Source organism: Rhinopithecus roxellana, chromosome 1, assembly GCF_007565055.1.
Source record: "Rhinopithecus roxellana isolate Shanxi Qingling chromosome 1, ASM756505v1, whole genome shotgun sequence".
Lineage (NCBI taxonomy): Eukaryota > Metazoa > Chordata > Mammalia > Primates > Cercopithecidae > Rhinopithecus > Rhinopithecus roxellana.
In genome coordinates, this window is record NC_044549.1 from 44,451,081 (window position 1) to 44,475,447 (window position 24,367).

Here is a 24,367-nt window from a genome sequence, read left to right on the forward strand (position 1 = left end):
GGGAGTGGGAACTAATTATAAAAGGGCATAAGGTCTCCATGATGTGCTTATTTCACATTGCATCCCCATATCAAAACATCTCATGCACCCCATAAATACAGATACCTACTATGTACCCACAAAAATTTTAAAAAATAAAAAAAAAAATTAAAAAAGGGCATGAGGGATCATACTGGGGTGATGGAAATGTTCTAAAGTTAGATTATGGTGATGGTTGCACAGCTTGGTACATTTACTAAAAACCATTTAATTACACATTCATCATGGCTGAATTTTGTAAATTATACTTCTGTAAAGTTATTTAATAAAAAAGTATCTGGGAGGTTGAGGTAAGAGGATAGCTTGAGCCCAGGAGTTTGAGACCAGTCTGTGCAACACAGTGAGACCCCCTCTCTTAAAGAAAAAAAAGGAGTTTTCTTTAATACATATTATTGCCTTTTAAGAGAAAAAGGGCATTTAGGGCAAAGAGGGAGAAGGGAGATGATGAAGATTTACCAGGATTACTAAGGAGAAGAGGGAGACAAAAGCCAGGTTTAGGATACGTTGCCAAAAATGCCATAAAGCCATGTTTCGAAGTTGCATATTCAGAACGATGGGCACAAACAGGGGAGTGGGTACCATGAAGCCCTTCCTGTTAGGGAATCTTCCTTTGCCTGGCATAGTGAGCTGTGTATTGGATACTCCACGCTGCAGACGGAAGGTTTCCACCCCCTGCTCTAAAGCGAGGGAGGAGGCGGCTGGGTGTAGGCGGCTTGTGTAATATAGCCAAGGGAGTTTACATAGAAATTCAAGCTGGAGAAACAAATGGGTGCAAGAGAAAAACCTTTACACACAAATAGCATCATATGTTTGACTTTAAAAGGCACAGGGAGTATCAGTACATGAAAAGCTGTCATTTTTATTACAGTCAAAGAAAAACAGATGGTGCCACATAAGAAAACCACTATTGTAGAAACCCTATTCTTCTTAGCATTTTGGAACCCGCTGCTTACTGTGCTGGTTATTTCAAAGAAATTCTCTAACCAAGCTTTATGGCAAGCATTCTTTCCTCTTTTTAAAACCCCTTTCATTTGTGAAGAGATTTGGTAAGATCTAAGAGGGTAGGACTAGGGTTTGCTTTTGGAAAAACAGTATGTTTGTTTTAGTCTGCTCAGGCTGCCATAACAGAATACCATAGACTGGGGGGCTTAAACAAGACAAAAGTATTTTCTCACAGTTATGGAGGTTGGAAGTCTGAGATCAGGATGGCAGCATGGTTGGTTTCTGGTGAGGGCTCTTTTCCTGACTTGTGGACGGCCACCTTCTAAATGTGTTCTCACATGGTATCTTTTTTCATAAGGGTGCTAATCCCAACATGAAGGCTCCACCTCCTCATGATCTCATCTAAACTTGTTTCCCAAAGGTCCCATTGCCAAATACCATTCCACTGGGGGTTAGGGTTTCAAGGTATGAATTTTTTGTGGGAGGAGACACAATTCAGTCCATAGCAATGCTGTAGACTAGGTGTTGGCAAACTTCTTCTGTACAAGGCTAGTCAGTAAATAATTTAGGGAGGGTTTGTACCACATGTGACTGTTGTAATATATCCATCATTGTTTTTTAAACCCTTTAAAAAATGCAAAAACTATTAGCTGGGCATTGTGGCATGTGCCTATAGTCCCAGCTACTCAGAATCACCTGGGCCTGGAAAGTTAAGGCTGCAGTGAGCTGTGATCACACCATTGCACTCCAGCCTGGGCAACAGAGCAAGACACCATTTCTAAAAAACAAAACAAAACCCGCCCGCCACCATGCCTGGCTAATTTTTTTGTATTTTTAGTAGAGATGGGGTTTCACCGTGTTAGTCAGGATGGTCTCAATCTCCTGACCTCATGATCTGCCCGCCTTGGCCTCCCAAAGTGCTGGGATTACAGGTGCGCCATCTCGCCTGGCCCATGTGACTTCTTTAGCATACAAATGTCACCCTGCAACATTTCTTTGACAGATTGTGTGGGGAGGCAGGGAGAAGGGAGTCAACGTCTATCACCAATGGACACTATGGGGGAAAAAAGCAACCTTGTAAGAACATGTATAGGCAGGTTTTTCATGTTATTGTCATTTTAAAATCTCAGTAATTTCTTGTGTGTGTGGATAATATAAAATAAAATTTATCATTTAACAATTTTAAGTGTATAATTCGTTGGAATTAAGTACATTCACCATATTGTGCAACCACTACCACTATCCATTTCCAGAAGGATTTCATCATCCCAAACAGAAACTCTGCACCCATTAAACAATCACTCCACATCCTCCCCTCACCTCCCACAGGTAACCACTACTTTATTTTCTATCTCTAAGAATTTGTTTATTCTAGGTACCTCATATAAGTGGAATAATACAGTATGTGTCTTTATTTTTTTGAGATGGAGTTTTGCTCTGTTGCCCAGGCAGGAGTGCAGTGGTCCAATCTCGGCTCCACCTCCCAGGTTCAAATGATTCTCGTGCCTCAGCCTCCCGAGTAGCTGGGATTATAGCCACCCACCAACACGCCCAGCTAATTTTTATATTTTTAGTGGAGACAGAGTTTTGTCATGTTGGCCAGGCTGCTCTTGAACTCCTGATCTCACGTGATCTGCCCACCTCGGCCTCCCAAAGTGCTGGGATTACAAGCGTGAGCCATCGTGCCCGGCCCAGCATGCGTATTTCTATGTCTGGTTCATCTATGTATTAAAATTTCCGGCCGGGCGCGGCGGCTCAAGCCTATAATCCCAGCACTTTGGGAGGCCGAGGCGGGCGGATCACGAGGTCAAGAGATCGAGACCATCCTGGCTAATACGGTGAAACCCCGTCTCTATTAAAAAAATACAAAAAAAAACTAGCCGGGCGAGGTGGCGGGCGCCTGTAGTCCCAGCTACTCCGGAGGCTGAGGCAGGAGAATGGTGTGAACCCGGGAGGCGGAGCTTGCAGTGAGCTGAGATCTGGCCACTGCACTCCAGCCTGGGCGGCAGAGCGAGACTCCGTCTCAAAAAAAACAAAAATAAAAAAAAATAAAATTTCCTTCCTTTTTGTGTCTGAAAAATATGTCATTGTATGTATATACTACATTTTGTTTATCATTTGTTGATGGACATCCGGGCTGTTCCTACCTTTTTGGCAGTTATGAATATGCTGCTATGAACATTGGTGTATAAGTTCAAGTACTTGCTTTCAGTTCTTTTGGGTATATTCTTAGCAGTGGAGTTGTTGGATCGTATGGTAATTTTATGTTTAACTTTTTGAGAAACTGCCAAACTGCTATCCACAGTGGCTGTACCATTTTACATTACATCCCTACCAACAGTGCGCAACAAGAGTTCCAATTTCTCCACTGCTTATTTGCTGTATTTTTTTTTTTTTTTTGGTTTCTTAAAATAATAGCTGTCCTAATGAGTGTAAAGTGTTATCTCATGGTAGTTTTGATTTGCATGTCCCTAATGACTAGTGATGTTGAGCATCTTTTCATGTGCTTATTGGCTGTTTTATATCTTCTTTGGAAAAATATCTATTCAAATCCTTTGCCCATTAAATTTTTTTTAGCATCTCTTTTTAATATTTACGGTGATAGCAGTAAAAATTATACCTAATTGTTACTGAGCTCTTACTATATGCCAAGCACTTTTTAACATATATTACCTCACTGAATCCCCATTTTACAGACGAGTAAAGTGAGGTTTACAGAATTTGAACCCAAGGTATGTCTCCTAAATCTGAACAGCTCTGGCTTGTCTTCTTGGGCTTGGGGGTCTCACATGCATGTATGCACGGACGCGCGCACGCACACACACATGTTGTTATGGGCTAACAACTATCTTTCAAAATCAGTAACTTTTGGAAGGAACCCTATGCAAGAAGAGCCTAGAGAACAGATAAGGTAAATGTGATGTTTACTTAGTGTCAATAAAGGCATTAGTTCTCCAATAAATGTTGCCTACCATAGAGAATATGATTTGAACTTCAGGGACTGAGTGGAAGAGGTTCACCGAGAAAGACTGAGTAAAGCATAAAAAACTACAGGTCACCAGCACCCAGAGGTATCTTTAATATGTCCATGAAATGACTTCTAGTTGTGCATCAATGACCCAAGTTAAAATACAACATAAGAACTTGAAACAAACACTAATGAATTACCTAAAGTTAATGTGAATCTTGTTCCCTGAGTCTTGTTTTGCTAACAATCATTTTTTTTTGTTTCAGTCCACCTATGATTAGGATGTTTGACCCTCCAAACCTCATGTTGAAATCTGATCCCCAATGCTGGGGGTGGGACTTGGGGAGAGGGTGAGTGAGTTCTCACTGTTAGTTTCTGCACCACTGGTGAAGAGCCCTCACCATCCCCTGGCTCCTCTCTCTCCATGTGACCTCTGCACAGGCTGGAAGCAGCATGAGTGGAAGCAGCATGAGGCTCTCACCGGATGCAGGTGCTGGCGCCATGCTTCCTATACAGCCTGCAGAACCATGAGCCAAATAGACCTCTTATCTTTTTAAATCATTCAGCCTCAGGTGTTCCTTAATAGCAGCACCAATGGACTAAGACAAGCCCTGTTTATTTCTGGATTTAACTTATTGTCAAGACCCCTAAAAATTTATCTTGAAAGCTTGTTCCTCTTTTCTATCTCTGCTAAGCAGAAATTGAAATACAAAATACGATTTCAATTCAAAATGAAAAGAAACTCATAAACACCAAAATTTAAAAAAGAAAACAGGAAAAAAGGAAGAATGAAATACTTCACTAGGCAAGCTTCTGGTTTTCCAGAGATCAGCCCAATCATCTCAAATATGTCTTCGGATAAGATTCACCTGAGATCACCTCTTTCCCTTCCCCACGTGGAAGACACAGTATCGTGGCTGAAAACTCAAGGTGCTGAGGACATGGAGAGGTGAGGTAAGGTGGTGGGCTAACATAGGCATGAACCAGAGGCCTGGCAGTTGAGGATGGGAGTGGTGAAGCAGAGACAGAGATGACAGGTGGAAGAGACAGCCAGTGCAGCTGGAAAAGCAGTCACATGGAGCAAACAAGCAAACTGAGCAAAAAAATCAATGTATTAAGAAAAATTGGCTTCTTGCTGTTGGAGGAGGTTACTAACACACATGGAAGGGAAAGTGCCAGAAAGAACACTGAGGTATTAGACTGTGGTTGGAGGGATCAGTATGAACCCATGACTTATACACACACACAGCTATATAAATACTTTTAGATGTAAATGTGTGTGAGTATATATGTGTGTACACGTGTGTGTATGTGTATGTATATGTATATGTACCCAAGTTTTCTCTACCGAGAGGGTCTAGAAGCAATGACATCTCAGTAGCAGTGAGCACCTCATCTACCCAAATCCTGGATCCTAAGTTACCATCTTCTACTAAAAGGAACCAGGCAGGGCTCTTTGGCAAAATGGCTGATTCCAGGGCTAGGGCTGGGGCTGGGGTAGTACAAGATGAGTCTGGAAATCTTTTTGCGCCAGATCATAAGGAAATACTCAATGGATGATGGAAGTCAAGAGGACCAGGAGGAAGAACTCCCACTGGCCAAATCTAGATAGTTTTAGCATAAAAATAAATAATAGACTATAATCCATCGAATTATACAGGAATTCATGAGTCCAAACAGATATAAATAAAATAAATAAATGGGAGAAAGGGAAAGCTATTTCTTATAGAATGCCAACCCCTATGTATAAAAGAAATGACAGAAATAGACAGTGGTCATTTGATAACCATCATAGAGGTGGCTGACATAGGCAGGAGTCATTCCCACAAAATATTCATTAAAAAAAAGGAGGTGAACTAGAGGTGGAGAAACCCGGCAGATACTAACAGGAGCAGGTGACAGAGGTCAATGTCACCAGGGGTGGGAAGGGTAGTCATGGCGTGGCTCCTGAGAAGAGCAAGCGTGGCTTGAATTGGTTATGAGGGAATGCTGGATGGACCTAGGCTGAGAACTTACAGCCTGTACTCTTTAAAACTGACACAAGGTCATGAGGGACAGGGCAAGGCTGAGGAGATCATCCAGACTGAAGGAGTCTGAAGAGACTTGACAAAGAAACAACACACGGATGTGGCAGGAATACCACAGCAACCATGTGTCTCCTTCTCCCATGAATCCCAGTGCTTAGCACAAGACCTGGAACACAGACGATACTGATTAAATATTTTCTCCATTCTGGAATGCAGGAAAAAGACATTGTTTGGACAGTTAGTGGAATTTGAATGGAGCATACTGGATTAGATGGTAGTGTTGTATCAAGGCTGATTTCCCGATTTGGAGAGTTCTATGTGGGTGATATAGGAGTGTCTAGAACACATACTCAAGTACTTATGGGTGATAGGATGTTACACACAGGCTGTTCTCAAAGTTCAGAAAAAACAAATGATAATGCATATAAAAACACAGAGAGGCTTAATATGGTGGCTCATGCCTGTAATCCCACCACTTTGGGAAGCTGAGGCGGGCAGACTGGTTGAGGCCAGCAGTTCGAGACCAGCGTGGGCAACATGGCGAAACCCTGTCACTACAAAAAATACAAAAATTAGCCGAGCTTGGTGGCAAGCACCTGTAGTCCCAGCAACTCAGGAAGCTGAGGTGGGAGAATCGCTTGAGCCCAGGAGGCGGAGGTTGCAGTGAGCCAAGATTGCGCCACTGCACTCCAGCCTGGGGCACCAGAGTGAGACCTTGTCTCAAAAAAACAAAAAACACAGAGAGAGTAGGAAATGAAACAAATGAAGTAAAATGCCAATAATTGGGGAATCTGAGTGAAGAGAATAGGAGAGTTCTTTGTACTGCTCTGGCAAATTTTCTCTAAGTTTGAAATTACTTCAGAAAAAATTATTTTCTAAAAATCACCTAAATACTAAGCAACCACTCTGGGGATACAATAAGAAGGAAATATAACTATTATCTGGTTTTCTAAACATATTACTTTGGGTGTGAGACCTCAGGATCTGCTGGAAGAGGTGGGCTTTATAACCACAAAGACATAACATTTGTAAGAAAACATATCAACAAGGGTGCACAAATAAAGGTAACTTGAAAGGGAACAGCAGATTAAACACTGGCCCCAATCTGCCTCCGCATCAGTATTGTCTTAGAGTGTAAACACGCCAAACGCAAGGTCACAAACTTGCTTTGAAGAAGGGCTAGCTTAGTTATAAGGCAAAATAAAATTCTTAATAAATGCTTTAGATTGGGATAATAAATGAAGATTAAGATAATGATAGTTCCCATTAGCAGGGCTAACTATTCCTTAAGAATGATAAAAGTAATTATGCATACATTTTCACCAGCTAACTGTGAAATTATTTTAGTATGTATAAAGAACATATGCAGTTCTGTGTGAAAAGCCAATTATATCTCTGTTAGGAACCTCAGGACACAGAATTCAAAAACAGTTATATAGAAATTTGTCATTAAATTTTTGGGGAAAGATTAGGTTACATTATACCCAGCAGGTAGCTAAGATTTACCTACTAAGCACCAGGCACTGTTCTAAGTGTTTTAATGTGTTAACTTGCAGACCATTCCCTGAGGGGAACCATGGGGCCTGGGAGACTAGAACAGCTCCTGAGGAACCAGAACAGCCTCCTCAGCCCTCAACCGGGCAACTGAGAGTTGACCCAGTGGTCACAGCACTGTCTTCCCTCTGCCTTAGCAGTTATCCCACTATATGGTATTTGCTGTCTGCTGGATTCTGCTTGACTCATACTAGGCTGGAAGCCCTGTGAGGGCAGCAACTGCATCCCTCCTTTTCTCATGTGTCTTACTTAGTGCTTAGCACAATACCTGGGGCACAGAAGATACCAAATAAATATTTGTTGAATGAACAGGAATGAAGAAATAATAGACGGCAACCCATCTGTAGCCTCAGCAAATGTGCTCTGACTCGCTGGAACAGCCTTGGGTGGGAGAGCAGCTCCTAAGGGGCTGCAGTGCTAGTGCCGGTTGGTCCGACAGCTGAGGGCTTGGGCTGGAGAACAGGACAGTTCTGACAACAATCTCGGTCCTTTACCTTGATTAAGCTTTTTTGAACAAAAATGTTAGTCATTTGGTTATTTATCTAAAAGGAATTTCATCCTTGATACTGAAATGCAACAGTAATAGATACAAACATGGTGGTTTTTTTTTTTAAAAAAAGATATCTGAATGAGTATGTAGGATTTTTAAAATATTTTTATTTTTTTGAGACAGAGCCTTGCTCTGTCTCCCAGGCTGGAGTGCAGTGGCACAGTGTCAGCTCACTGCAACCTCCGCCTCTCCAGTTCAAGTGATTATCCCACCTCAGTCTCTGGAGTAGCTGGGGACTACAAGCATGCGCCACCACGCCCGGCTAATTTTTGTATTTTTTTGGTGGAGACGGGGTTTCACCATGTTGCTGAGGCTGGTCTTGAATTCCTGACCTCAAGTCATCCACCCTCCTCGGCTTCCCAGAGTGCTGGGATTACAGCCATGAGCCACTGCGCTGGGCCTAGTATTAGTCTTTTCACACAACAATTTTATGTATAAAGTGCCCTTTATAATTTATTAAAAATCCACAATAAAGTGCCTGCTAAACAAAATACTACTCCTACATGTGAGTTATAAAAATATTAATATTTCTTCCCCTTTAAAGGAGAGACTAATGTGCAACATAGATTTTTTTTTTTTTTTTTTTTTTTTTTTTTTTTTTGAGATGGAGTCTCTCTCTGTCGCCCAGGTTGGAGTGCAGTGGTGCAATCTCGGCTCATTGCAAGCTCCGTGTCCCGGGTTCATGTCATTCTCCTGCCTCAGCCTCCTGAGTAGCTGGGACTACAGGCGCCTGCCACCCTGCCTGGCCAATTTTTTGTATTTTTAGTAGAGACAGGCTTTCATCGTGTTAGTCAGGATGGTCTCGATCTCCTGACCTCATTATCCGCCCACCTCGGCCTCCCAAAGTGCTGGGATTACAGGCGTGAGCCACTGCGCCCGGCCAGATTAAAAAACAAAATCCTATAGTGACAAAGGAAACTCGTTAAAAAGTTCTTACCATTACAACACCAATAACTGAGAACTATTTTTTTGATGTGAATAATGGCCAAGTTAAATGTTCTGGCCTATCAAAACAACTCTTGGTCACGAAGTAAGCTTTTCTGAACATGCAATGAAAAAATACATAAGCATGCAATCAACAAGCGATACATGATTGATTCTGCATTTATGACAAGGCCAGAGATGCAGATCTGAATGCTAAAATGTTCCCATTAGTCCAACTTTAATGGTTCCTATGTGTTCAGACTATTTTCTGGAAAACATGAAGAAAGGATGGTCGGTACCTCAACTACCCTAGCTTCACCACCACTGGCCTCTACTCCAATTGAGTACAACTCTGGAATCAAACAGATCTCCAGACTTCCTGGCTGCATGTCCTGAGGCAAGTTGCTTATCCTCTCTGATCCTCAGCTTCCTCATTTGTAAACTGGAGAGATCAGAAAAACATATTAAGTGCTTAGCAAAGCCCTTGCCATTTTAGCAGTTACCATTATTATTCCATGAAGGGAAAAATTCAATTTATTGAGATCCTACTATCTATGCTAGTCACTGCTGAGACTCCATACAACCTGATGGCTGCCTCTTAGGCTTCATTACGAAGAAATGCTTTGTGTTGTTCTTGTTTTGCTTTTTGTTGCCTAAGTATTGTTTAAAAGATGCCATATCTCCCTCTACTTGAAGGTTAACATACGTGTACCAACTCTGAGATGTCTAAGGATTTCACCAGTTGCTAGTCTTTCCCAATATTCTTCCTTAGTCCTGTTTGATTTGCTCACCTCCAAAAAGCATGTTATTAACTGGAAAGCTTTCATGCAACTATTACCTTCAACCCAATTCAAACACAGACACTGCATCAGAATGGAGTCATGTTTAATCCCAAGTCATATTTAATCCCAACCTTCATCATATATCTAATCTAGTCTAAATATTCTATGAAGTGATAGTCCTTTAACTCCAGCAATGACAGCCCAGAGAACAATATTCTCAGCAATTGGTGACTGTGGCCCCAAGGAAAGAGCTGGGGCCTACTCATCCCACAGTCTGCCCCCAAATCTCCAAATGCAGTGTCCCACTGCGCCCACCCAACACTCTGGAGGCCACTGACAGAAAGGTAACTGAAATGTCAAAAGAACATGAAACTGGCAATGTATTTTGTGAAATGTCGTGGTTCTTTCTGTTCTATGACAGTGTGATAATTGCAAAAATTTCAAAAGGTGGGAAAAAAGGCTATGAACACCATCTCTTGGAGCAGAAATATCAAAATGGTGACCTATGGTCCCCAACCATAGATGTTCTGTTTGGGCTTGTACAGTGCTTTAAAAATATTTGAACCAGATTTTAAAAATTAGGAGATTTCTCATTTAAAATATCTAGATTTCTGCCTTTTCTTAAAAAAATTAGATTTTACAATACTGAATCTGTCTGGCAACCTCTAGCTGAGGTGCACACTGACTGCTTGTGTGAGATGGCATGCACCCTCCAGTCACCATGCTTTTCTTCCATGTTCTTTTAAAATCCTGTGGGACAGACCTCTGCCGCCAATAGATAGCCTCTGCTACAGATGATAAAGTGCTACACAAATGTCATGCAACATATTCGAAAACTCTAAAGTTTTAAAAACTTTAGTTATTTAAAAGTCTGATTAGTTTTTACACTTGAGGCTCTGAACATACTTTCCTTTAAGGCAATGACCTTGGCAAAAGATTCTTGAAACCTGACCTAACAAGACAGCTCCAATGCAGAAGGCAAAAGAGATTCACGATTTTCGCATTTTGGGTTATTCTGGTAATAAGCCACAGCAAAGGCCAGGCACAGTGGCTCACACCTGTAATCCCAGCAACTTTGGGAGGCCGAGGCAGGCGGATCACAAGGTCAGGAGAGTTCGAGACCAGCCTGGCCAATATGGTGAAACCCCATTTCTACTAAAAAATACAAAAATTAGCTAGCGTGGTGGCACATGCCTATAAGTCCCAACTACCAGGGAGGCTGAGGCAAGAGAATCGCTTGAACCAGGGAGGTGGAGGTTGCAGTGAGCCGAGATCCCGTCATTGCACTCCAGCCTGGATAACAGAGTGAGACTCTGTCTTAAAAAAAAAAAAAAAAAAAAAAAAGCCAGAGCAAGAAGATGTGAGAGGGAGAAGGTGCCAAAACTTGTCCTGCTAAAAAACAAACATTTATGGTTTGAAGAAAACAAAAGCTAAAACTCTTTAATGTGGCAAGCCTAATAATTAGTTTTTCTGAAGAAAACAAAAGTTAAAAATCTTTAGTGTAACAAGCCTAATAATTAGTTTTTCTTCCCCTCTAAAATGCAAAGCATGCCCTTAGCATGCATACACACAAATCCACACATGTACACCAAGGCACATCTTACAAATTCCGGAAGTACACCAGGGTTTTACTCCAGACTTGGAAAGAGTCCTCTCTCTGGAAAATGCAGACAGCTTAGTCATATGCTTTATTTTTTCTGTGATGCATCTCAGTTTGCAGTGATAGGTTTTGACTGCAGGGCTTCTTGATACAGGTAAGTTTTAAAAGGTTACTGAACTCTCTTCCCTGAAGAAATGGAAATACACTGTATGGATATTTCACAGGAGTGATGGGGGATAATTTTTTTACGTTCCTCTATGGTCTTTAAGATTCCCAACGAGATCAGTTACCTGACTGAATTCACTGTGCGGGACAACTATCAACGGGTTGTAGGTACTGGTATTCTTCTCATATTTATGTATTTTTAATTAAATTCTCAGATATCCTCTATTAGTATTTCAAAATAGATTTATTTTGAAAAAGCTACACTACATAAAGGACTGACGTTTTGGCAAAGAAGCAGGTAGTAAGAGAGTTCCTCCTCCCACAAGTTTTCAAATGAATATTAATCAATGCTTTAAAAATGCCACCTATTGTACTGTAGAGCACATCTGCTTAAAAGTAGTTTACAGGTAATAGTTTCTAACTTTTCTTGGCTTTGCTGACACAGTTTAACATGCTCACGATGCATGCCAATCACCTCACTTTTACAGTGAGAAATGAGAATTTTCAAATTCAGTGGGATAATAATGCTGACTGTACTATGGCATATTTTAACTCAAATAGGAGAGAAAAGGCATGTGAAATGGTTTCCAACAAAGGCAAACTTAGCAGGTGAATCCACTGCAGAAGCCAAGCTGCAGTCCTCCGAGAGGTGAGGCCCACTGCAGAGGCCAAGCTGCAGCCCTGAGAGGTGAGGCCTGTATGGCCTCCTGACTCATCATTTAACCAACTGTTACCTCTGCAGTGCATGAAAAGAACCCCATCAACACCATTTCCCACACTTGCAATTAGGATTTTTTATGACAGTTTAATCTAGAGTACTAAAAAAAACCCTTAATTTAAGGAATACAACATATCAAACATACCTTATAAATTTTGTTTCTTTAAAAGAAAAATTATACAGTCTTTTACATACACGTAAGATAAAATACATGAAAATCAAACTGCCTGAAATCAAGAGAATGGTAAATAATGTCATACTGAATAGCCAGAGCTACACTGTCCAGTGGTGCAACTTCTAGTCATATGTGGCTATTTAAAATACAATTAAACTGAAATTCAATTCCTCAGACACATTAACCGTATTTCAAGTGTTCACATATGGCTAAGAGCTACTGTATTGAAGAATGCAGATACACAGAACATTTCCAGCAATGCAGAAAGTTCTACTGGACAGTGCTGGGGTAGAAGAAATACCCACAGGAAACATGTTGGTAACCAACAGCTTTCCATCACTGTATGGTATTAAAAAGTTACTTTTTTGTCTTGAAATAAATAAGCACCTTAATTCATTTCACTCTGAAGTCATGGATGAAAGCTGGTTTGAATGTTAGGATTCCCTTACTGGTGACTGCCCACTGATAATACAACTTGACAACACAGTTTGAACACAGAGCCTTGTTTCCCCATGTTATTCATTAATTTAAGCTGATCACATATAACCACAGCTAAAAGCACACAGGCTCCTAGCCTGGAAATCTCGTGTGCTTATTTGGAGAACTACTATTTTAAGCCCAAGGTAATGATTTTTTTCTTCCTTCACTCTCATTCCTTTTCTATGACAGTTTCCTAAAGTGAAAAGTCAAGCATCTTTGTTAATCCCAGAACTGCAAGTAACCAGATTTAGCTCTAAAGAGGCTTCCCACTATTGGAAAGTAGCATCAATACATATGTTAAGATACCACTCGACAGTATAGACACATCTCATGCTTGAAGAGAATGTAGTCCAACAAGCTTGTCGAAAATTTCACCATCAAAAATAAGAGTAATGCAGGAGACCCCATGGATACATCCAGAAGATAAATTAAATGAGATGGGGTTAGTATAATATTTTAGAAGGCTAACTAAAATGCTAAATGCACTGAAAAACCTAAAATCTGGAAATCCTGGGACAGAGGGAGAAGAAGTTGATCAGTGTTCAATCCTGAAGGGACTGGCGTCTGCCAGGACAGTCTGAAATGGGGTAGGCTAGGGCAGGGACAGCTCTGAGTCTTAGGGGAACCTCAGGACAGTGGGACATTTTTCTCTGAGGCTACTAGGTCAGGACCTGGTCATTCCTCTCCTGAATGAGATTTCCCCAAATTAAGATAACTGTGCAGAATATATTAAGATATATTCTGGTATAAATGTCCCTTCTCACATGAGAATGGACAACTAGGAATGGTGCATATCAGATTTTAGCCCTTGCGGTAAGAGACCAAAAAAAAAAAAAAGGCCCTGAGAAGCTTCCCATGTCTAGGTGTTTGTAGGGGCAGAGTCACCATGGGGAGGAGGGCACAAGGTGCAGTGGAGGCAAGCCCAGAGTAGAAAAAGATTAACATTAAAGACAAGTGAAACCAATTTCCTGATTTTGCTGCACTTAGAACCTATCCAACTATTACTTGACAAAGAGGTTCTGTATAAAGTACTGTATAAAGTGGTGGTAACATTGGCTTCTGTGGTTTAAGAAGATGCTTGCTTGCTTTCTCTCTCTTTCTTTCTTTTACACGTAACTAAATTATCATCAGAGGATACTATATTTTAAACAACAACTGAGTTCTGGTGGAATTTTTCAAGGGCTATAAAGGAACTAAGACAACGGGGGAAAGATGCAACATGGGATGACAGAAGTGAGCCCACTCTTGGCCAGTGTGCTGGCTCATGCCTGTAATTCCAGCACTCTGGGAGGCTGAGGCAGGAGGATTGTGTGAGGCCAGGAGTTGGAAAAGAGCCTGGGCCACGGTTTGAGACTGTACCTCTACAAAAATAAATAAATAAATAATAAAAAATTAGCTGAGTGTGGTGGTGTGCACCTGTAGTCCCAGCTACTCAGAAGGTCGAGGCTGGAGAATAGCTTGATCCCAGGAGTTTGAGACTGCAGTGAGATTATTGTGTCCCAGCCTGGGTGAAGACAGGATGACAGAGCGGGATCCTGTCTCCAAACAAACAAACAAACAAAACAAAAAAAGAGAGAGAGAGAAGTGAATCTACACTGAACCTAAAAGATCTAAATATTTTTTCAATATTTTGAAATAAAATCTTTACACACAGTACAAGGAAAATGTTGGAAAGGGACAGGCAGAAAAACACTGAGAGAAAAATAGACATTCTGATTTTGCCAAAACCATCTATGCTAAATATAGGTAACGGCAAAAGGAACCAGCTAGCTATGAGATAAGCAACACAATCTTTAAGTGGAAATGCCACTAAGTGCTGCTGCATTTATCTAGGAGCTGCCTCAAGTTTGACAGTGTCTGATTAACAATCAAATAAGGAGGTTTTTTTTTTTTTTTTTACCTTTAAGAGAGGTGCCAATTTTAAAATGAAGGTGATGTAAATCCACCTACAAGAATATTTAAAATAGAAAGTAATCAAATAGATGGAGTAGGGTGGAGGATTTTAGACATTCAGCTTTTAGGGGGGACAAAGGATATTGAATGTAACTCAATGGCCTTTGCTAACTGAGCTGCAATGTCACTGTGGACAGGGCACTGGGGCTGGACGACAGGATGGCACAGCTTTGGTCTAAGCGCAGGGCCCAAGGAAGAAATGACATGCCTCTGACACAGCATCTCATCTCCTCATCTGAATGATGGGGGTAAGAAGCTGCCTTTCTGCCTCACCATGACACCATGTTCACAGATGGCGCATGCTGGGAAGTCCACAACACAGCCATCAGGGATAACACAGAAGGCGTGCGGCCACAGGAGACACGCCAACCAGGGAAGCGGCCTCAGAGGCGGGAAAAACACGAGCACACTGTGACCCAGCTGGAGGACCCAGCAGGGAGGAAAAACCCCAACAACCAAAACAGGATTGGGAGCGGGGGCATTAGGACATTATGTATCTGGTGTTTTGGCTTCTACAAGAGTGGAAAGGAGGGAAAGAGGAAGAAAGGAAAACTGTTCTCTCTCTGAAGGAAGTGGCACTCCTCTGCACAGCAGCTGCTGGCTGCTTTGTAAGGGTTTCAGGAGCTGCTCAGTGAAAACCTGCATGCTGGAGACCTTGAGTTCTCTCTCGATAACTGCCACCTTGTTCTCATATATCCTTCTCACTTCATCTTCACAAAAACTGCCGTATAGCAGACAGGGCAGGTATCAGTATTACTATTTTACAGATGAGAAAAACAAGACTCGGAAGGTTGAAGTGCTTCATCCTAAGTCACAAGGTAAATGTTAAAGCCCAAACTCATCAACCCTTCACCTAAATTTTCGGTGCTAAGCCTCCACGTTCTAGAATACTGAGTCCTAATTACCTAGAAAAGAATATAACTGTCCAGGTGAGGTGATACTTTTGAGGAATCCCAGGAAGAGCTGCTGGCACTGTTTCCTCAGGTGGGAATGGCCTCTGAAGCGATCTCCCTGACGGCTCTGTGAGGAGACCTCCCTGACGGCTCTGTGAGGAGACCTCCCTGACGGCTCTGTGAGGAGACCTCCCTGACGGCTCTGTGAAGCGATCTCCCTGACGGCTCTGTGAAGAGATCTCCCTGACGGCTCTGTGAAGCGATCTCCCTGACGGCTCTGTGAAGAGAGCTCCCTGACGGCTCTGTGAAGAGACCTCCCTGACGGCTCTGTGAGGAGACCTCCCTGACGGCTCTGTGAGGAGATCTCCCTGACGGCTCTGTGAAGCGATCTCCCTGACGGCTCTGTGAGGAGACCTCCCTGACGGCTCTGTGAGGAGATCTCCCTGACGGCTCTGTGAAGAGACCTCCCTGACGGCTCTGTGAGGAGATCTCCCTGACGGCTCTGTGAGGAGATCTCCCTGACGGCTCTGTGAGGAGATCTCCCTGACGGCTCTGTGAGGAGATCTCCCTGATGGCTCTGGCCCACAGCATGAAGCACATGCCCACTACAGATCCTTCCCAGCAACTCCACCCCAGTGTGAGGCAGTTTGATTCCTTGGGTCTCTCTCTTAAAAAAAAAAAAACCAAGGTCAGTCATGCTTTTTCAGTGCAATGATTTCAGATCTTCCTCTGCCTTAAGGCAGGCTCCTCAAGCTTCCTCTTACCTAGTCATCAGCAAAGACGCTGGATTTTGGACAGGGCGCCAGAAATTCCACAGTACCTTTGCTTAGCAGTTTAAGGGAACTCTAAGGCTTTCATTCCTCAAGAATGAAACAATGGCTCTTGGAGTTAGAAAAGAGATGCTGAGATTGGGTTAGGCTTCAAGTCAACTAAGTAGAAAAGTAAATTAAAATCAAGAAGGGAATGTCACAAAAATTACAGCACAACACATAGGTATCTTAGATCATTTCTCAAACCTTGGAATTCTTAAAATTATTTGAGAAGCCTAATAAATATTCAGATTCCCTGGTCCCACTCCCAGACATTCTGTATCAAGTGTAAGGTGGGTCCTGCAATATGCGTTTTTAATAAGCTCTCTGGGTAATTCTGGTCCAAATAGTGCATACATCCTAGTTTGAGAAAGAGTCTTAGAACTTTTAAGGAGAGAGTCTAATTGGAAGGATTCATCTCAGAGCACTTGAGCAGTAAAAAAACAGAGAAGCAATGTGTTGCAGATAAGCACCTAGGGCCCACAGTTGATGTGTACATCTGATGTACCGATAATTTAGCAGGAGAATCATATCCTAACATGAATATGGCATGGTGGAACTGCTGAGGAGGAAAAGCACCTATGGATCTTATGCAGGCATTTTCCACTCCATAGGGGAGTGAGAGAAGTCAGCAAAACAAAAGTTAAAAACATCATGTTTACGTCTGGTTCTCTTGTTTTTTGTTTTGTAGAGATGAGGTCTCACTATGTTGCCCAGGCTGGCAATGAACTCCTGCCTCAGCCTCCCAAAGTGCTGAGATCACAGGTGTGAGCCACTGTGCCCGGCCGTCATCACGTTTTTAAAGGGTGAGAAGGTGGCAGCTCTGATGCAGCAGAAAGACCCTGGATTTAGAATCCAATCCTGACGCTGCCATTTGTTGGGTATGCAATAATCACTTTGCTGCTATAGCTTCCAAACTCTAAATGGAGGCTACAAGCTACCTATCTCAAGGCATGGTTGTTAAGAGAGAATGATCATAACATTCTTTAATAAAGCCCTCTGTAAACTGTAACATATCAAACAAAAACCAATACTATTATAAAAAACTGGAGGTTACTTTCTTAAACACTAATTACAAGATTTTTGTAAGCATCCTGCTGAAAAGTTGGTAAGAATGGTAAGTTCAGTGTCACAAAGCCCAGCAGCAAGACAGAAGGGGCGGGACACAGCTGACTTGTTTTGCCAGAGCTTCTGTTTGTTCATCTATATAGTCTCTTGGAAAGGAAAAATGTGGATGGGTTATTAGCTATGTTAGGTCAAGGAAAAGCATTTGAGCATACAGATCACAATTCTTTTTTTCTTTTCTTGCTTCTGTGTATTGATTCAAATTTTTTCATTAATATCCTGCTGATCAAGGTGTCACACTAGCTGATGGGTGGATCCTTATACGTCATAAGAGAAAACCATCGGATCACTTTTCAGTTTCACAATGTACATGATGACATTTATGTGACTAGCATTCCATTGGGTAGAGAATTAAAATGGCAACCAATGATGCATGTCCCATAGGGTTTCTTTTTTTTTTTTTTTTTTTTTTTTTTTGAGACAGAGTCTCACTCTGTCACCTAGGCTGGAGTACAGTGGCGTGGTCTCGGCTCACTGCAAGCTCCGCCTCCTGGGTTCATGCCATTCTCCTGCCTCAGCCTCCCAAGTTGCTGGTGCCCGCCAATGCCATACTACAGATACCTGCCATCACGCCTGGCTAATTTTTTGTATTTTTAGTAGAGACGGGGTTTCACTGTGTTAGCCAGGATGGTCTCGATCTCTTGACCTCATGATCCACCTGCCTCAGCCTCCCAAAGTGCTGGGATTACAGGCGTGAGCCACCACGCCCGGCCCATAGGGCTTCTTAAAAGGAAATACACCTCATGTGAAAAAAGTACAGTCTAGTCTGAAAAGGTTATATAGGCTACACCCTAGCACATCATGTCCAGGTACAGAAAAACAAGGGAAATGAGCAAAGAAAGTGGGCAGGGCAGCGGAGTGGAGCAGGAGTCCAAATTCACACGTAATGTGATTAAAGTGAAGAATTCTTGTTCACTTTAGAGGGGAATATGATGTAAAAAGAAACTAAGAAATGAGAGTAGTGTGAAAATAATTTGAACATTACTACAAGAAAGTGAGATATATGTGATTAAGCAGTTATTTCTAAGGTCAATTTCCTTATGCATTAATTATACAGTTCCCACCATTAAAGTAAGCAGAGCTGAATATTAAGGAAAATAAAGATATTTTTAAGATGCTTCAGGAAATCGAAGAATAGAAGTCATATGTGATGTTGTACAGAACAAAATGAATTATAGCTAATATGAAACTCCAGGGCAGGAAAAATAGCATTTGGCCAAGAGAAGGGGCCAGGGAACAGGTGACAGATAGCAAGCACTGGCCTCTGAGGGGCCACAGCAACAGGCTTTTCAAGGTAACAGATAGTAAGCACTGGCCTCTGAGGGGCCACAGCAACAGGCTTTTCAAGTTAGCTGTTGAAGACACAGGGCAGGGATAGAGGGCACCTACTGCTCTAAACAAAACCATGAATGAGGAGTTCTGTGCAAAGGAAAAGAGAATGAGGAGAAAAGAACTATGATCCTAGGACAGCAGAAATGCTGAAGCCCAATTACAAGTGGAAACAGTAAGTCAACTCATTAACAGTGCATATGTAAAAACAAGAGGATCCAAGAGGCGATGGGAAGACAATAAAATATACTGTACTACATTCTTCAGAAAATGATATGCCTTTTCTTTTTCTTTTTTTTTAAGCAGGTAAATAAAATGATATGTTAATGTTAACAGAAATTGAGTCACTCTGGTTGCAAAGAAACAATTTTGAATACGCAAATGTAATGAGTACATAACAAATTACTGTAAAACTCAAATGTGATAATGTATGTGAAACCGTCTGTTACATGTTAAGTCCTTTGCATCTGGCAGGCAGCGTGGCTGTGGAGGATGACACCAGGTCCGTGTACCTACAGAGACATTTAATAGCTTTGCAAGCCAACCAGTTTCAATGATCTACCCAGGAAATCTTGGCAAATGTTGCTAACAGCAACTTGACTAATAGAATTGCTTGATTTGAGTTGTAAGGCATTTTTGATGTACCTGTCTACCTGCTTTGGCAGATGTGCTCATAAGCTGAGGAGTGGTCACTAAGTGGAAGGGAGGAAGCAGAGCCCATAAAGAATCTATCAACTGGTGGATTAGCACTCGGACAATATCTGACTATATTGGCAAGGTGATTGGATACTTCATAGTGAACAATATTTTGACTTCATGTACCTAGCACTTAATTACTGAAAGTACATACTTACCCATTTAAGAATGTAAATGAGTTACTACTAGGAAGAAGTTTTAGGTCATTGGAGACTATTGGAAGATAAAATTACGAGTTGTTGGTTAAAATGAAAAGGAAATGGTATCTACACAAAAGTATGGGAGGAAGAAATATCACAGTCCTTGCTTATCTGGAGTTTCACTTTCTGTAGTTTCTGTTACACCTAGTCAACCACAGTCCAAAAATATTAAATGGAAAATTCCAGAAAGAAACAATTCTTAATTCTTAAGTTGTACACTGTTCTCAGCAGCATGATGAAATCGCATGCTGTCCCAATCTATCCCACCCAGGACACGAATCTTCCCTTTGTCCAGTGTATCCACACTGCATATGCTACTGGCCCGTTAATTACTTAGTAGCTAACTTGGTTATCAGTGCTTGTGTTCAAGTAACCCTTATTTAAAAATGGCCCCAAAATGCAAGATGCTGGCAATTCAGATACGCCAAAGAGGAGCCATAAAGAACTTCCTTGAAGCGAGACAGTAAAAGTTCTCAGCTTAATAACAAAACAAAACAAACTGTATGCTGAAGTTGCTAAGACCCACAGTAGGAACAAATCTTCTATCTGTGAAATTGTGAAGAACGAAAAATAAATTTGTGCTAGTTTTGCTGGTGAACCTCAGACTGCAAAAGTTGCAGCCATAGGGCATGATAAATGCTTAGTAAATATGTAAAAGGCATTACATTTGTGGGTGGAAGACATAAACAGAAACGTGTTTCAGCAGCAATCGGGTTGTGTGCTATCCACGGTTTCTGGTATCCAGTGGGGGTTTTGGAGTGTATTCCCCTTGAATAAGAGGGAACTACTGTATAGGTTTAAAATGATGACTTGGGCCAGGTGTAGTGGCTCATGCCTGAAATCTTAGAATTTTGGGAGACTGAGGCAGGCAGATCGCTTGAGCTCAGGAGTTTGAGAGCAGCCTGGGCAACATGATAAAACCCCGTCTCTACAAAAAATACAAAAAAATTAGCTGGATGGGGTGGCACGTGCCTGTGGTCCCAGCTACTTAGGAGGCTGAGATGGGAGGATTGCTCAAGTCTGGGAGGCTGAGGCTGCAGTGAGCCGTGCTTGCACCACTGCACTCCAGCCAGGGTGACAGAGCAAGAGGCCATCTCAAAAACAAAACAAAAATGCAGATGCCCAGAGTTTAGTGTGCTAGATACGAACAAGATATCAGAAAAATATAACTGAGTTGCAGACCACATCCACACCATCTGAACCTCCATGAGAACTCGGATTATAGGACTTCACCATTTAATCAGTCTTCTCTTTAACAACACTGTATATCTGGGGTATGTTTTCCACTATTAACCCAGTTCCTACAGTGAATGTGAGCTTTATCTCAGCTATATTGATATGACCTGGAACTCTGACCTGGAACTCCCTAGCCATAACAAACATGTGAATCAGAAAAGCTGACTAGTGTTTGTTAGAGTTGACATTATTTTATTTTAGTCTATATAAACACTTACCTCTTTGACGCTATGTGTTACTGCCCATATTAGAAAAACTCTTGACATCACCTGGAAAGAAGTCAGGACAACAGAAGATGGAACAATTCCTGAAAGAAATTTTAGGTTGGACAAATAAATGTATTGTACTAAGTTTCAATATATAATACATCTTCTAAAACATTACAATTTAAATGTTTAGAGCCAAAATGATCTTGAACAACTGAAAAGTGTGTCTATATTGCTATACAGACTAAGTTTTCAATGTAGTCAGTATTAAAACAAACTTTTCTCCCTAAAAACAATAATATTTTTAATGGTATTACAAAACCATGGGATCCAGGTGCCTTTCTTAACCCTCTCAAAACCACTGACCAAGTACAGTATTTTTTACACTTACTGTATAGACGGAGAAAGCAAAAGCACTACCTAATCTTTAAAATAAGACTCATTTTACAACATGGGTTTCAAAACAAATAGGCAACAAAGGATGAGAAATCAATCCTATTCGTGTCTAATGAGTGCTGGAAGCTCATGGACATCAGACTTGATACACTATCTAATGGTTAAGTTAGGTATCTTTTATTATCTACTTGAATATTTTGCCAACAAGCATAACAACATAAAAGACTATTTTTTAAATATTTTTTAATTTTTTTAATCACCTTGTTCATTACAAGCCCTGGCACAATTATCCTCCCAATGTCCTCAAGTTATAACACTGGAATCATCTTTGATTATTTTATTTATTTGTTTTTTGAGACAGAGTCTCACTCTGTCACCCAGACTGGTGTGCACTGATGCAATCTCGGCTCACTGCAACCTCCACCTCCCAGGTTCAAGTGATTTCTTGTGCCTCAGTCTCCCAAGAAGCCAGGACTACAGGCACATGTCACCATGGCCGGCTAAGTTTTTGTATTTTTGGTAGAGATAGGGTTTCACCATGTTCGCTGGGCTGGTCTTGAACTCCTGACCTCAGGTGATCCGCCCGCTTCAGCCTCCCAAAGTGCTGGGATTACAGGTGTGAGCCACTGCTCCTCACCATGGTAGCGTACACCTCTAGTCCCATATCTAGGGAGGCTAAGGCAAAAGGATTGCTTGAGTTTGGGAGGTTGAGGCTAGTAAGCTGTGATTGTGCTACTGCAATCCAGCCTGGGTGACAGAATGAGGTCCTGTCTCAAAATAAATAAATGAGTAAAAGTAAATAAATATGCAAATAAATGTATAAATGAATTACAAAACCTGGTTATATAATTGTGTAATACAGCTAACAAAGCTAATCAGTAAGTCAAACATTTAGTGAATGTATTTAGCCAGATCACACTTAGATGGGACAATATGCAGCTGTGGATTTCCTCTAGAAACCAATCTTTTTTAAAAACATGTATTGAAGATCGAAAGCTCATATACTGCAAAACAAGGCTTATGTTTTAAGCCATTCTTGTAAAATAATGTTTAATGGCAGAATTGTACTCTTCCATATTTCTATTATAACAGACCTATTCTGAAAATTATATTTGGCTTATTAACATGTTAAGTTTCATTTTGCTGGGAGGCGGGGATTAACGAGGTTGAAGCAATAACTACCTACCCACCTATAAGGAAAGCACCCATACAGAGGAAGCCTTTGATTTCTTTGATTTCAAACAACAATAAAAAAAAAAAAGTAAAAATAAAAGAACTGATAATTAAAGGATTTCTTTTTTTTTTTAAAAAAGAGACCAGGTCACCCAGGTTGGAGTACATGACGTCATCATATCTCTTACTGCAGCCTCACACTCCTGGGCTCAGGCCATCATCTCGCCTCAGCGTCCCAAGTAGCTGGGACCACAGGTGCGCCATCATGCCCAGGTAACTTTTTAAAGGTTTTGTAGAGACAAGGTCTTGCTATGTTGCTCAGGCTGGTTTTGAACACCTAGGCTCACACAATTCTCCTGCCTTGGCCTCCCAAAGTGCTAAGATACAGGCATGAGCCACCATGCCCAGCTAAGAGTAACTTTTTGTTTGTTTATTTTTAAATAGAGTTTCACTCCTGTTGCCCAGGCTGGAGTGCAAGGGTGCGATTTTGGCTCACTGCAATCTCTGCCTCCCGGGTTCAAGTGATTCTCCTACCTCAGCCTCCCGAGTAGCTGGGATTATAGGCACGCACCACCACGCCCAGCTCATTTTTGTGTTTTTAGCAGAGACGGGGGTTTCACCATGTTGGCCAGGATGGTCTCGATCTCTTAACCTCGTGATCCGCCCACCTCAGCCTCCCAAAGTGCTGGGATTACAGGTGCTAAGAGTAACTTTAAACAAATGGAACTAGAAGGTCTAGGGGCAAAAACTGCAATTCAGCTGAACACAGGTTTATTAATTATTCCCTCTCTACTATAAATCACCCTTCTCTAGGGAATATAAATTTGTATTTGTCTCCCTTTCAAAAATGCCATACATAAATGAACAGTGTTTTTCTTTTCTTTTTTTCTTTTTTTATGAGACAGTCTCGTTCTGTTGCCCAGGCTGGAGTGCAGCGGCATGACCTTGGCTCACTGCAACCTCCGCCTCCCAGGTTTAAGCGATTCTTGTGCCTCAGCCTCCTAAGTAGCAGGGATTACAGGCATGTACCACCATGCCTGGCTAATTTTTGTATTTTTGTTAGAGGCGGAGTTTCACTATATTGGCCAGGCTGGTCTTGAACTACTGACCTCAGGTCATCCACCCGCCTCGGCCTCCCAAAGTGCTGGGATTACAGGTATGAGTGAGCCACCACACCTGGCCAACAGTGTTTTTCTTAAAAATGCTTTAGTATCCACACACACACACAAAATATTTATTATTTAGTGTATTTCTCACCAGCCTTCTAAGCATATTTTAAAACAGTTTAACTTCTACTGTTTATGTTGTCTTTTGCTTTTCTCATTTAAGATTTTAAGAATTTTCTATCTTCTCTTCTTCAAAAGATTTTAGCTTAAATCATGATATTCCTTTGAGTGAATATGTTTGTTTATTCTCCTTCTGTGGGA

General features: G+C 41.5%; 1 protein-coding gene across 1 annotated transcript in view; it reads right to left on the reverse strand.

Moving 5' to 3' along the window:
- The window catches only part of HACD2 (3-hydroxyacyl-CoA dehydratase 2), a 93,276-nt gene that overhangs the window by 14,279 nt on the left and 54,630 nt on the right, over nt 1-24,367 (reverse strand). The window contains exon 4 of the mRNA XM_010354831.2: nt 21,384-21,472. Coding sequence (XP_010353133.1) covers nt 21,384-21,472 — 89 coding nt within the window. The remainder of the gene's footprint in view (nt 1-21,383; nt 21,473-24,367) is intronic.